Source organism: Triturus cristatus, chromosome 4_2 (assembly GCF_964204655.1).
Source record: "Triturus cristatus chromosome 4_2, aTriCri1.1, whole genome shotgun sequence".
NCBI lineage: Eukaryota > Metazoa > Chordata > Amphibia > Caudata > Salamandridae > Triturus > Triturus cristatus.
In genome coordinates this window covers 871,238,728-871,252,767 of record NC_140586.1, presented here as the reverse complement: position 1 = coordinate 871,252,767, position 14,040 = coordinate 871,238,728, and the positions used below count along the sequence as shown (strand labels likewise).

At 52.5% G+C, this 14,040-nt stretch overlaps 1 protein-coding gene across 2 annotated transcripts in view; it reads left to right on the top strand.

Annotated features, from left to right (window-relative positions):
* CCDC17 (coiled-coil domain containing 17) overlaps positions 1–14,040 on the top strand; it is a 507,736-nt gene that overhangs the window by 28,731 nt on the left and 464,965 nt on the right. For both annotated transcript variants that reach the window (XM_085602872.1, XM_085602873.1), the window contains exon 3: positions 13,221–13,283. In XM_085602872.1, the coding sequence (XP_085458998.1) occupies positions 13,221–13,283 (63 nt within the window). The remainder of the gene's footprint in view (positions 1–13,220; positions 13,284–14,040) is intronic.

Here is a 14,040-nt window from a genome sequence, read left to right as displayed (position 1 = left end):
GTGTAAGGCTGCCGGTCTAGTTGTTCCTCCCTCCCACCCTCCTCCAATCTCCTTCAAACATGTATAAAAACAGTGGGCCATCCCGTCCGCGCAGCGGGCGGGCGCAGCGGGCGCGCCGGCGGCGCGCCAAAGGCCAGCCCGTCTGCGCCCGTCCGCGGCCGGCCGGGGCTCGGGGCCAGGACCCCTGCCCCTTTTACCTCCACTGCCAGTAATGAAAGCAGACCTATCTGCTATACCACTAATGATCTACTGGCCCTCCGCCCCAAGGTTGCAGATAGCTGTCGCCACACCCTGTCAGTAGACTCATTCTCACCTTATTGCGATACCTGCCACTTTACCACCCGTGGATGGAGTAACGACGAGTTGATGCTGATTAATATGAAACTAATATTATTAAATTGTAGATCTATGAAAAAGCACAAATTGGAGATACATGACCTGGTATTAGATAGGGATCTCGATGTGCTCTTTTTAACAGAGACATGGTTAGATGATGCCTCAACACCAAAAACGTTGGAAGCTGTTCCTGTAAACTACTGCCTGCTCAGACTTGACAGAGAAAAGCAGAAAGGGGGGGGATTGGCAATGATCTATAAAAGCAATCTACAATGCAGCTTAGAGAAGGCCACACTGCCCAATTGTGAAGGTGGTTTTTTCACTATCAAAGCTAATCCTAAAACTATTATCAATGGACTCCTCTTGTATCGGCCTCCAGGCAAGTCCTCCCAATTCAGTAATCAACTTGCAGAGCTGATAACTCAGCATGCACTGCGGTACAAGAAATTTCTTATTTTGGGTGATCTTAACCTTCATTTGGAGGATCCTAACTGTAAGGAGGCACAGGTAGTAGTAGATATACTTAAATCCTTGACGCTTAAACTTCAATCTACCTCTCCGTCGCATCAACTAGGACATCTCCTAGACCCCGTTTTTGCTAACTGGGAGGGCATCACAGTTGCCACACCGATTCAAATAACATGGTCAGATCATTTTATCATCCCTATTGAGGTAGTAATTGCCCAACAGAAAGGCAGAATGACCAAGCCCAAGCCTCAAAAACGCAGAGATTGGAGGAAGTTCACGCAGGATGATTTTAAATCCGCCCTACTAAAAGATCCTCCTCCACCTAGTGATACTCTGCTGAAGGCATGGAATGACTATGAAACATGGATGTCTAGGGCTCTAGACACTGTAGCACCATGGACATTCAAGCCACCTGCCAGAAAAATCAAAACTGCCCCCTGGTTTTCCAAAGAACTTAAAGTAGTTAAAGCCAAATGTAAAAATCTAGAACGTGGCTGGAGGAAAAATTATACTCCGGAAGACATGCTGAATTATAAAAAAGAACTAAAAATATATCACAAACTCATAAGAGCAGCCAAAGGCGCTCATTTTAAGGAACGCATTAAATTAGCAAAGAACCCCACTAAAGAGCTTTTTTCCATTTACAAAGAACTCGCTGTTCCTATTAGACTGGAGCCTCAAGACACCTGCTCCAATGAGCTATGTGATGATATCGCGGACTATTTTGTGAAGAAAGTAGACGTAATACATGCCACTTTTGTTGATAACATGCCAACTAAACATCCGATGGTGAGAAATGACCCTGCCACCAAACCCCATCTGACGTGTTTCAAAGTCCCTGAGAGGCAAGATCTGCTCACCATCATAAACGGCATCCAGTCCGGCTCCCCCTATGATGTGATCTCTCCTAATCGCTGTAAGGGAGTTTTAGAATGTATGATTGATCAGATTCAACACCTGATCACTTTATCTTTTCAGGAGTGCTATGTGCCAGATGCATGGAAAACGGCACAAGTAATTCCCCTGAAGAAAAAAGCTACCATGCATATCTCCCAGCTACAAAATCTCCGCCCTATCTCCCTTCTCCCTTTTTGCGGGAAAGTGGTAGAGACGGTAGTAAATATACAACTCATGAAATTTGTTGAGGAGAACTTCCTTCTCCATTCAACACAGTCAGGGATTAGAGCGGCCCACTCAACAGAGTCGGCGGTTCTCTTCTCCACAGAATGTCTGAGACAACTAGTAGATGAGGGGCAGACGGCAGCGTTGGTTTTATTAGATCTAAGTGCAGCCTTTGACACCGTGCTGCACTCAACGCTGCTGTCTCACCTCTCAGACATGGGAGTTGAGGGATCCGCACTGGAATGGATAAAATCCTTTTTAGAAAACAGGAGCTTCCAGGTGTACTGCCTCCCTTATAAATCCTCCCTTCGAAAGCTCAGACATGGAGTTCCTCAGGGCTCCAGTTTGAGCCCCACGTTGTTCAATCTATACATGGAGCCTTTAGCTCATATTGTGGAAGCTTTTAGAGTGGATATCGTCACTTACGCTGACGATACCCAACTAATAATTAAACTCACTCACAATCAGGCAGAGGATGCCACTAACTTTTCCAACTGCATGCTCTCTGTGGCAGGGTGGATGAACAACAACTGCTTGCGCCTTAATGGCGACAAAACAGAACTGCTAGTGGTTAGTAAATCCCCCTCCGCCTGGTCGCAGGCCTGGTGGCCAACAGAATTAGGGGCAATTCCCCATCCGGTGGAGTCTGTCAGAAATCTAGGGATCATGGTGGACGCAGAGCTTTCTTTTAAGCATCAGATTAGTAAAATCAGGGGAAAATGTTTTGGAATACTTAAAACACTCCGAAAAGTTCTCGACCTACTCCCCATTAGTGCTAGGAAAACACTTATTCATGCCTTAGTCACGCCTCATTTAGACTATGGCAATGCTCTTCTCCTAGGCCTAAGTAAAAAAGGTATCCATCAACTGCAGTGCGTTCAAAATGCTGCTGCATGCCTGGTGTTAAACCTCCCACGCAGAGCATCAGGTAAAATGGCATTATTTGAACTTCATTGGCTCCCTATTGAGGAGCGAATTAAGTTTAAGGCTCTCTGTTTTGCCCATCGCATTGCCCAGGGAAAAGGCCCAGGTTATTTGCGAAACCTTCTTACTATCCATCGTCCCACCCGTAATTTAAGATCTGCCGAAGCGATGTTGTTCCAACTTCCTCGCGTTCGCAAGACCAGAATGGGAGGTGGTTCCTTTAGGTTTCTAGCTAGTAAACACTGGAACAAGCTTCCTCTTGATTTACGCATGGAGCCCTCCGAAACAAGATTCAGACTAAAATTGAAACTCATCTTTTCCCACGTAAATAATAGCCTCTTGCAACCTGGGATCCAGGCGAGCCCCGGACATTGGCCTTTCGGGGAGCAGTAGGATCTTTCAGCGCGGGGACACACTGTTTTAGTGTAACCATGCGCTTTAGAAGTGGTTTATTATTATTATTATTATTATTATTATTATTATGTAACACAGCCGAGGCTCACCATTGTGCACTAGAGGCTTCTCATCAGTGTATGTCACTGTGTGGCCTTCCTCGTGCCACAGAATATGGTCACTGCCGTATCCTAAACTACACCATTCATTATGTCGCAGATAAGCTCATCCATGTACTGTTGATTCTGTCCTTCATTGTCCTGCTGAATATTGGTGACTGAAGTGTTCTCCATGCCGCATAATATGCACATGTATTGTATTATAGATTCTACACTTCATGGTGCCCCCGAATCTGTCATCATTGTACAGCCTTCACTGTGCCACATAATAAATGCCCATCCATGTATTGTGGACTTCTTTGTGCTTCAGGGCAAGTCCATTATCCTATTGTGGACTATAGTATTCTCTGTGCCGCATACTATGCACATCCATTGCATTGTAGATTCTACACTTCATTGTGCCACTGAAAGACACATGGTACAATACAATGGATGTAGCTTTCAGTTTGGTGCAGAATATGTGCACTCTTGTACTGTAGACTCTACCCGTCATTGTGCCGATGTGCATGGCCATCGAAGACCACATAACATGCCCATGCATGCATTAAAGACTCTAGTCTTGTCTGTAGCACAGACTATGCCCATCATTGTATTATACACGCTAGCTTCCAGTATGTTGCAGATTAGGCCTTCCACACACTGCACACTGTACACATCCCTAAGCCGGGGCGCGTGCCTGCCATTGCCACAGAGTTGGCTCCTAATTATATGGCAACCTTCGTCTCTGATTTTCACCACTGCATTTGATCATCATAGTGCCATGAAGCATGACCATGCTGCAGGAAAATAGTCTGCACAGATATTCACGATAAAGCAAAGAGGCAGTGAGTAAAGGTGAACAATCTCAACAAGTGAACCTTAGAGTCCAATCATTTCAGGATTTGGCACGAAAAGGCTTCAGGTACTCTATATTAACTTGATTTTGTTTGATAGAGAGAGATACATTTATATCTTTGACCTGCTACACATATAAGCATCACCTTGACTGCCCGATAACCACTTCCAAGAGTCCCTTTCAGGCCCTGTCCATGGGCACAGTGAGTGTGATACACAACATAGTGCCGTTGTGGAGTACTTTATGTCACCTAATGCTTTGCTGGGCAGCACCCAATCCAGCATGAAGCATCACAGTCCACTCCTACCCAGCATGGAGAAGGTGGCTTTCTAGAGAGTAGAATGTCCTACCAGATAAATAGCCCTAATGACAGAATACTGTGCTATGAGGCGTGTTCTTACCTGGAGGGAAAGTTTGTGTGAACTCGGGTAACTGTAGCTGACTTGGCATCTGTGTTTTGCAAAGACTAAAGTCTGGCTGTCAGATGGTAGAGTAGTAGATGGAATTTCAGTGGTCCAACTGGAGCAAGCACATCACTGGTACCACCCTTGAATGGAAGCATAGATTTTCTTTAACACATACGTTACTATAAAAATAGTGTGGTGCGATGATGGTAGCTCAGTGTGGAGCTATCCCTACCAGAAATCCAGGTGAAATGCTTAAAGACATCTTCAGAAGGCCATCCCAATCTTCATGATCCAGTCACTGACAAAGTGAAGTTTGGTAACATTTTCATTGCACACCTGACCTTCGTATAATCTGATTTAGAGAGATCTACCTTGAGAAAGACATTGGAGTCAGTGATGGCCATGGCTTGTAGTTGGTAGTGGCAGATGTGAGCATGGTTTGTATCTGGAGACAGTGGTGGTCATGGGTTGTAGTTGTGGGTGGCAGATATGAGCATGGTTTGTATCTGCAGACTGTGGTGGTCATGGCTTGTAGTTGGTAGTGGCAGATGTGAGCATGGTTTCTACCTGGAGACAGTGCTGGCCATGTCTTGTAGTTGTTGATGGCAGATGTGAGCATGGTTTGTAACCGGAGACAGTGGTGGCCATGGCTTGTTATTGTCAGTGGCATGGTTTGTATCTGGAGACAGTGGTGGTCATGGGTTGTAGTTGTGGGTGGCAGATATGCGCATGGTTTGTATCTGCAGACAGCGCTAGCCATGGCTTGTAGTTGTTGGCGGCAGATATGAGCATGGTTTGTATCTGCAGACAGTGCTAGCCATGGCTTGTAGTTGTTGGCGGCAGATATGAGCATGGTTTGTATCTGCAGACAGTGCTGGTCATGGGTTGTAGTTGTGGGTGGCAGATATGAGCATGGTCTGTAACTGGAGACAGTGGTGGTCATGGGTTGTGGTTGTCAGTGGCAGATGTGAGCATGGTTTGTAAAAGGAGACAGTGCTGGCCATGGCTTGTAGTTGTTGGTGGCAGATGTGAGCATGGTTTGTATCTGGAGACAGTGGTGGTCATGGGTTGTGGTTGTCAGTGGCAGATGTGAGCATGGTTTGTAACCGGAGACAGTGCTGGCCATGGCTTGTTATTGTCAGTGGCATGGTTTGTATCTGCAGAGAGTGGTGGTCATGGGTTGTGGTTGTCAGTGGCATGGTTTGTATCTGGAGGCAGTGGTGGTCATGGCTTGTAGTTGTTGGCGGCAGATGTGAGCATGGTTTGTAACCGGAGACAGTGGTGGCCATGGCTTGTTATTGTCAGTGGCATGGTTTGTATCTGGAGACTGTGGTGGTCATGGGTTGTAGTTGTTGGTGGCAGATATGAGCATGGTTTGTATCTGGAGACAGTGGTGGTCATTTGTTGTGGTTGTGGGTGGCAGATATGAGCATGGTTTGTATCTGGAGACAGTGGTGGTCATGGGTTGTAGTTGTTGGTGGCAGATGTGAGCATGGTTTGTATCTGGAGACAGTGGTGGTCATGGGGTGTAGTTGTGGCTGGGAGATATGAGCATGGTTTGTATCTGGAGACAGTGGTGGTCATGGGTTGTGGTTGTCAGTGGCATAGTTTGTATCTGGAGACAGTGGTGGTCATGGGTTGTAGTTGTGGGTGGCAGATATGAGCATGGTTTGTATCTGGAGACAGTGGTGGTCGTGGGTTGTGGTTGTCAGTGGCAGATGTGAGCATGGTTTGTAACCGTATACAGTGCTGGCCATGGCTTGTAGTTGTTGGTGGCAGATGTGAGCATGGTTTGTATCTGCAGACAGTGGTGGTCATGCGCTTGTAGTTCGGGACAGTACTGGTTAGGCTTGTAGTTGTGGAGGTAGTGATGGTAGTGACTTGTAGATGTGGAGTCGGTGATGGTAAATGCTAGTGATTGTGGGAGAAGTCATTATCATCATTTGTAGTCTTGGAACAGCAAGGGCTTGTAGTTTCTAGGTGCAGTGATGGCCGTGGCTTGTACTTGTAACAGGGACTGTCAAGGCATGTAGTTGTTGTTGGCCAAGGTGAGCATGGCTTCTAGTAGGAGGAAGTGCCGGCCATGGCTTGTAGTTTTAGGCAGTGATTATCATCAGTTAGACACAATGATTGTCACTGGCTTGACGTTGTGGAGGCATTGATAATCTCTCTCGCAGAATTTGTAAATTGTTCCTCCCGGAGGCATTGTTGATCCTTTTTTGTAGCTGTAGGAAAAAAAATGGCACTAGTTTGCTGTTAGGTACTGGATGTCCATAGCTTTTATCTGGAAGCAGTGAGGGTAGAATATTGTAATTGTCACTGGCAGAGATGAGCATGGCTTGGAGTTGAAGGGGCGATAGGTCATTGCTTTTAGTTGGTGGTGTTTGGTTGTTGGATGGAGTAATGGGCATGGCCTGTAACAACAGGAGGCCATGACGGCCCTGGGGTGTAATTGTTTTCCGACCTGATTGTCCTTGATTATAGTTGTGGAGGCTGGGATGGCCATGGCTTCTAGTTGCTAGAGTCAGGAATGATCGTGGTTTGCAGTCGTGGAAGAAGGGATGACCATGGTTTGTAGTTGCTGAATAAAGTAATGATTCTGGGCTTGTAGTTGGTGGCAATGGTTGCCATGGCTTGTTGTTGAATCCATTGATGTCCATGGTCTACAAGAGCAAGCCATACTACTCCTGAAATGTACATGGTGGAGATTATGATGGCCTTGGCTTGTTGATCGAATAAACATCGATCAACTTAGGTAACACATTTTACAGCCCCAGACAAAACAACATTTTCCTATTTTGGTGCACTTGCTCCTATATAGACAGGACCAGATCTGAGATATTTTGTTGCAGTCTGAGACTTCCTTCTGGTGGTGTCTGTAGGGTTGTGCTACTATTACCGTAATGTAGTGTCAGCCTTGGGAGATTGCATGGCTTTCTAGAGCCAGTGCTCTGGCCATGGATGAAGGTTGACAGTTCAAGAAGTAGTGAACCCTGTGGTGCTAATGTCTACGTGGTAAATTCTGAGGCGCGTTGCTTGCTGGTGAATCTTTGAATAGGACAAGAGGAAATGTGTATTTTGGAAGTCTTTATCTTCCAGAGCTTACTGCCTCCTCACAGCACAACCCATAATCGTTCAAAAGAATAGAAAATTTTAAGGGGGCGTGGCCAACCGGGCAACATGGCGGACGCGAGCGACTGAGGCTCCAACCGTTACCTCCCGGACATCCTGCCGATCATCCTGAGAAGGGGGCAGATCGTGGTCGCTGGACGTGGGTCCGGTGCGGGGCAGTGCAGAGCAGCTGGCGTGGCCCCGCGAGCGGTGACTGCGAGGCGCTGCGACCCGTCGGGACCTGTGCGGAGAGGAGGCGCGCGGCGGCCTGTGAGGCGGGGCCTGCTGCGGGACCCTGCAAGGAAGCCGAGAGACGGAGCGGGAGACCGCGCTGAACGCGAGGTTGTTCCCCCAGCAGCTGCGGTGCCCTGGCGGCTGGGAGCTGATATCGCTGCCAGTCACAGGTCGGTGGGAGCCCTGCCGGGTGCTGCGGAGCTGCGGGGGGCCCCGGAGACGTGGAGTGGAGTGTGGCGCCCTGGCCCTGCAGGCCGAGAGATCGCTACGCATCGCAGAGGGCAGGGCGGTGGAGAGCTGAGGAGCGGCGACCCCCCCCGGGGGGAGGGCAAGACTGGCGTTCGGGGGAGCCCGTGGACCCGAGTGGTGAGGACCGCTGTGGAGGCTGAGACGGCGCGACGAGCTGTGGCCGGGGGCCTGCCGTGGTGAGCCCGGAGTGCATGGGAGTGAGCCACGTGTGGCGGAGGACCCTGAGCTGGAGTGACCTGTGCGGCGGAGCCTGAACTGGGACGGCCTGGAGAGGACAGTCGTTGCGCAGGAGAGGTCCGGGGGCAAGCCCGGCGCGTCCGGAGAGCCCGGAGGCAGTGGAGCGGGCACTGAGGCCTGGTGCTGACGCCATAACCTGTGAGGCGCCATATTGTGAGTGGCCGCGGCGGAGGACGGTGCACTGGCTCTGGTGGGGGCCGCCTGGAGCAGCGCATCGAAGAGGTGAGAGGCCCTTGCCCGGGGTACTAGACGCCGCGCCGCTGGGAGCGGGACCCCGGATGTGGTGCTGGCCGGCGGGGCTTCTGCGCCTGGGTGCACCTAGCGGGGCAAGCGCGGGTCTGGACTGACTGCCGGCTCACTGGAGCATTGGTGAGAGGGCGCGGTGGTGCAGTGCCCTGAAGGGAACTGGAGGACTGCTGCCGGTGGGCCCCCCCTACCGGGGCCGGTTGCCGCTGTGGGGTACCTCCGTTCCGCCCCCTGCTGACTTCGGCCCGGCGGCTGGGCCTCGGGGTCCGAGTAGAGGCCCGGTGGCAGACCGGAGCGAGGAGCCAGCGTGGATTGGAGGGCCCGCGACCGGTCGAGTGCGCGGCGCCTGGCGACGAACTGTGAATGCCGACCGCCCAACAGTACGCGATGGGCCGACTCCGTGACAAGACGCAGCAGGGTCAGCCACGTGCTGGGACCGCGGACCCCGCACAGAGCCGGCCAGGGGGGGACGCGGAGTCGCAAGCGGCGGCCCTCTCGACCAAAATGGACACCATGCTAGCGGCAGTGGAGAGGCTCGGCGCCACCCTGGATCAGACACGGGCGTCACTGGAAACAAGGATGGACAAGGTCACGTCTGATTTCACCCTCCTCCATGCTGACCACCGCAAACTGGCCGAGAGAGTGGAGTCGCACGGTCAGACGCTTCAAGACCTACAACCTACTGTACGGAGCCATGGCGCAGCACTGCAGGATGTGCTGGACCGGGTCCATGCGCTCGAAGACAGGGTTGATGATGCGGAAGGACGCTCGAGGCGCAATAACATCCGCGCAGTGGGTCTCCCGGAGGGAGTGGAGGGCAGACACCCAGAGCAATACGTGGAGAGCTGGCTGAGGGGCCTCCTGCCCCAGGGGGTGTTATCCCAACATTTCGTGGTGGAAAGGGCGCACAGGGTGCCGGCGCAGAGACCCCAGCCGGGGGCCCGGCCCCGACCGTTCCTATTCAAGCTCCTAAACTACCGGGACAGAGACACGATCCTCAGCGAAACTAGAAGAACTGGTGACCTGACCGTGGGCAGTAGCCGAGTCAAACTCTTTCCCGACTACACCGCAGCCGTCCAGCGGCGAAGAAGCAACTACATGGCGGTGAAGCGCCAGCTGCGGGAGTTGGCTCTGCCTTACTCCCTGCTGTTCCCGGCCCGCCTGCGAGTGGTGGCAAAAGAAGGGGCCCGTTTCTTCGACTCCCCGGAGGACGTGTGGGACTGGCTGGAGGAGTCAGGACAGTGGACGGGGGCGTGGCCTGCTGGCTCGGAGGTCGACGGCCGCCTGGGGAGGTGATCCAGAAGACGAGGGCGCCGGGGGCGCGGCAGCCGGCGCGGCCGGGACCGGTAGCACCTAGCCCAGAGAGGATCCGGATGGAGCAGCGGGAGGCGTTGGAGGCGGTGGCGACGCTTGGGACGCCACCCGCCAGTGACCGCATGGAGGCCTGCACGTCCAGCGGGGCGGGAGCGAGTGGGGCGTCGTCCCCGTCCACAGTGGTCTCAGAGGACTTGCTGCTGCCGGTGGTGACCCCGCAGAAGTCGGACCTGATTGTGTGACCAGATGTCAGGATGCCGAAGGTTGGACAAAATCTGCCTGCACTGAACTGGGGTCGCTCGACTGCCTTGGCGCTGTGCTAGATGGTTCCGGGGCCCTGGGCCCACCTGGGGGGCAGGGGGCCCGGAACTGGGAGCGCCTGACCCTGCGGGGCGGGCTGGGTGACGCGAGCGCCACCTGACATTACACCTGTGGACGCCTCCCGTTGGGGGCTCGCATTGGACCTGCACGGCAGTTCAGCTCCGGACCTGATGCTGCTCCTTCCTCTTCCAGTTGGGACAGGGGAGGGATACTAGGGTCAGGAGGTTGCTATGATTGCACGAACCCCATTTGTTACCACACTGCAATAGCCTAATATTACTTGGCGTTACTGAGGTTTGGACGGATGCCCCGTTGGGAATACGCCCTGCTTGTTACACTGTTTACAATGGTTCTACTGTTTACATGGCAGCGCATTAACATGCTCCCCCCTGACTGTGGCCCCCGCCTTTCCCTGGCGCGGGCGCCCTGGCCCCAGCCCGGCTTGCTCACCTAGATTTGCAATGGCGCACACTAACATAGTGACCTGGAACATACGGGGCATGCACACACCGTCCAAGCGCTATGCCATCTTCTCCTATCTGCATTGACACTCAGTTGGGATTGCCCTCCTACAGGAGACGCACATGTCCTCGACGGAACTGGGCAGGCTCTCTAGGCGCTGGAGGGGACACACGTACGGCACCGTTTACTCGGCACACGCGCGGGGCACGCTCATCTGGGTGCGAGCAGGCGTTCCTTTCGATTGCACAGATGTGGTGGTGGATCGGGAGGGAAGGTACACCTTAGTGCGGGGGAAACTGAACGGCAAGAGCTGTTGCTGGGCTCGCTGTATGCGCCCAACGTGGACCAGGCCTCCTTTTTGGCGAGATTGACGCAGCTTCTACACCCTTATGCTGGGCTTCCCTGGATTCTGGGAGGGGACTTTAACATGGTATTGGACGTCCAGTTGGACAGATCCTTCCCTCCCCTCCGTGCCACGGTGGTGGAATCTAACGCCCGGGCGCTGGGAGACTGGCTCACGCACTGGTCGCTGCAGGACTTGTGGCGTACACTTTACCCGACGGACCGGCTATATTCTTATTACTCGGCGGTCCATGGCCTCCATGTACGGCTGGACAGGATAGTGGGGTCCCAATCATTGCTCCCACTTATTGAACAGTCGGAATATCTGGGGCGGACGCATTCCGACCATAACCCCTTATGGCTTCGGATCGGCTGGGTGGCGGACCGCTCGCTGGTGCCCACCTGGCGACTTCAACCGAGCGCTCTGGAGGACCCGGAGTTCCGTTCCTCCCTTGGTACGGCCGTCCTGGCCTATTTTGACACCAACGAGGGGACGGCGAGCAGTGCCTTGGTAGAGTGGGACGCCCACAAGGTGGCCATTCGGGGGCACTGCCTGGGGACCCAGTGGAACATACGAAGGGCCCTCTCGGACTCCCTGGCGCGCCTCGAAAACGACCTCCTGCAATATGAGAGGGAAGGAGAAGGAGGGGGCAGGCACTCACGCAGCCTGGAGGATCTCCGCGGGCAACACGCGGAGCTCCTGGAGCGGCTCCGCTGCCACAATTATGCGGCGCACACCGCCAGAACGCACGCCAGGGCGGATAGGGCGGGCCACCTGCTGGCCTGGCTAATCCGGCAGGAGGATCACAGGACCCCGATCGGAGCAATCCGTAGGGAGGACGGAGTGATGGTACACACGCAGCATGAAATACATAGGGCCTTCGTAGGCCACTACAAACGCTTGTACGCGGCTCAGGGGACGGGCTCCCGGCACCTTCTAGGGGAGTTCCTTGCTTCCGTTCACCTCCCTGCGGCCACCAGGGAGCATAACGCGGCGCTCAGTGGCCCCCTTTCTCTAGAGGAAATTGGGGAGGCGATCCAATCATTGGCGACGGGCAAAACTCCGGGGCCGGACGGATTGCCCGCGGAGTACTATAAGGCATATCGCGAGACCCTGGTGCCGCTGCTGCGTGAGCTTTACAGCAAAGCGCTGGAAGAGGGGTCGCTCCCACCCTCCATGCGGGAGGCGTTCCTGGTCTCCCTACCTAAGCCGGACCGCGACCTCACGGCCCTGGGCTCCTACCGCCCCTTGGCGATGCTCAACGTTGACTACAAAATACTGGCGAAGGCCCTAGCGGACCGGTTAGCGCCAATGGTCCCGCACCTGGTGCACTCTGACCAGAACGGGTTTGTCCCTGCGAGGTCCACGTCGCTCAATCTCAGAAGATACTGTAGGGTGGCTGGTGAGGCAGTGCACAGATGGCCCAGAGCGGGGTGCCTCCTCCTAGACCTGGAGAAGGCGTTTGATTGCTTGGAGTGGGGCTATCTGTCCACGGTGTTGCTGCAGTACGGGTTGCTGACGAGATAGCATAGCCCCCATTATCACTGGCCCATAGATGGGGCTTCTGGGAACACTTGGGGATGCTTGCACCCATTGGGACTGGGAGGGGTGATCCTGGACTTCGGGGGGGGTCTGGGGGGGGAAGGGGGTAGGAGCACACCACGCGAATCACTGTGCACGCTGCCTTTGTTATGGGTTCTTTTTTTTGTATTGCATGTAACCTTTTGTCTTTATTGATGCCTCAGTTGTGTAGGCGAGATTAGTTTTCTTGTACGGCTCAATGGCTGGTGGGTGGTGGTGACGGCCCCTCCTCAAGAGAAGACATCAGAACTGCTAAGGGTGAAGTGGCTGGCTCCCAAGCGGGTGGCGGTGGGCGCGCAAACAGACATTGGGTTGTCCCCTCTTGGTTGTTGGCATGATCTACCAGCCTGTATAAGTTTATGTCTTACTGTATGTAAAGCACGCTGCCGTACAATGTATTCCTGCACTAAAATTCAAACTCAATAAAAACAGATTTGCAAAAAAAAAAGAATAGAAAACTTTAATATTTGTGCATCTCGAAAAAGCTGTTGTGTGTAAACTTCATTTTCTCTTTCCAGTTCCACAAGTTGCGGATGTCGATCGAGGAGAGTGTGCCAACCTTGAGATCACCCCAAGCTCAGGTAACAGAGTCCAACACCTACCGCAAGGGCTACTGAGCAGCCATGCCAAGAGGCTGTATGATGGAACCCCGCATGCATTTACCCTGAATGCCTTTACAACCCAGTCACTACCCGACTGCGACATTATCACGTGTTACTTCATCACACACGTCATTACAATGACTTGCTTTAGGGGGCACTGGACTTTGCAATAGTATAAATTACTATTCCAACTCCAGTTTACGCAACAGTAGAGAAGGTGTTGGACTTAAAAATCCAATTTCAGCCCAACAACGTGCCCCCTACAGCAAGTCGCTGTAAAAATGTGTGGGTTGAAGTAATGCATGGTAATTTCGCACTCAGGGTAGTGACTGCACTGTAAAGGCTGGTCGTTGTTGAGACTGCCGGGTAAAGGATATTTCCCATGTCGAGGGTTTCAAATCTTTCTTACATTTTGAAAGTACAAACCTCCTAGATGAAAATGGAGTAGTGTAAAATTACTATGAGGGTGAAATCTAACTTGTATTTTTCAGATTTTCAAAGAAGTCTGCTATGGTCATGGATGTGTATCAGAGGTTTGTACCTGATGTAATTCTAACACACCTGATTCGATCTTCAGAGATAGTCTGCCCTGTAGGAACTCTGTGCACTCTGTGAGATGAGTAGATGCCCTTAGTTGCCTTGAACGGGAGACAGAAAAAATGGACAAATGGGGAGATAGATGGTAGCCAAAGATTTTAAACTGAAATTAACACTCCAAACGTTGACTCTAGAACAT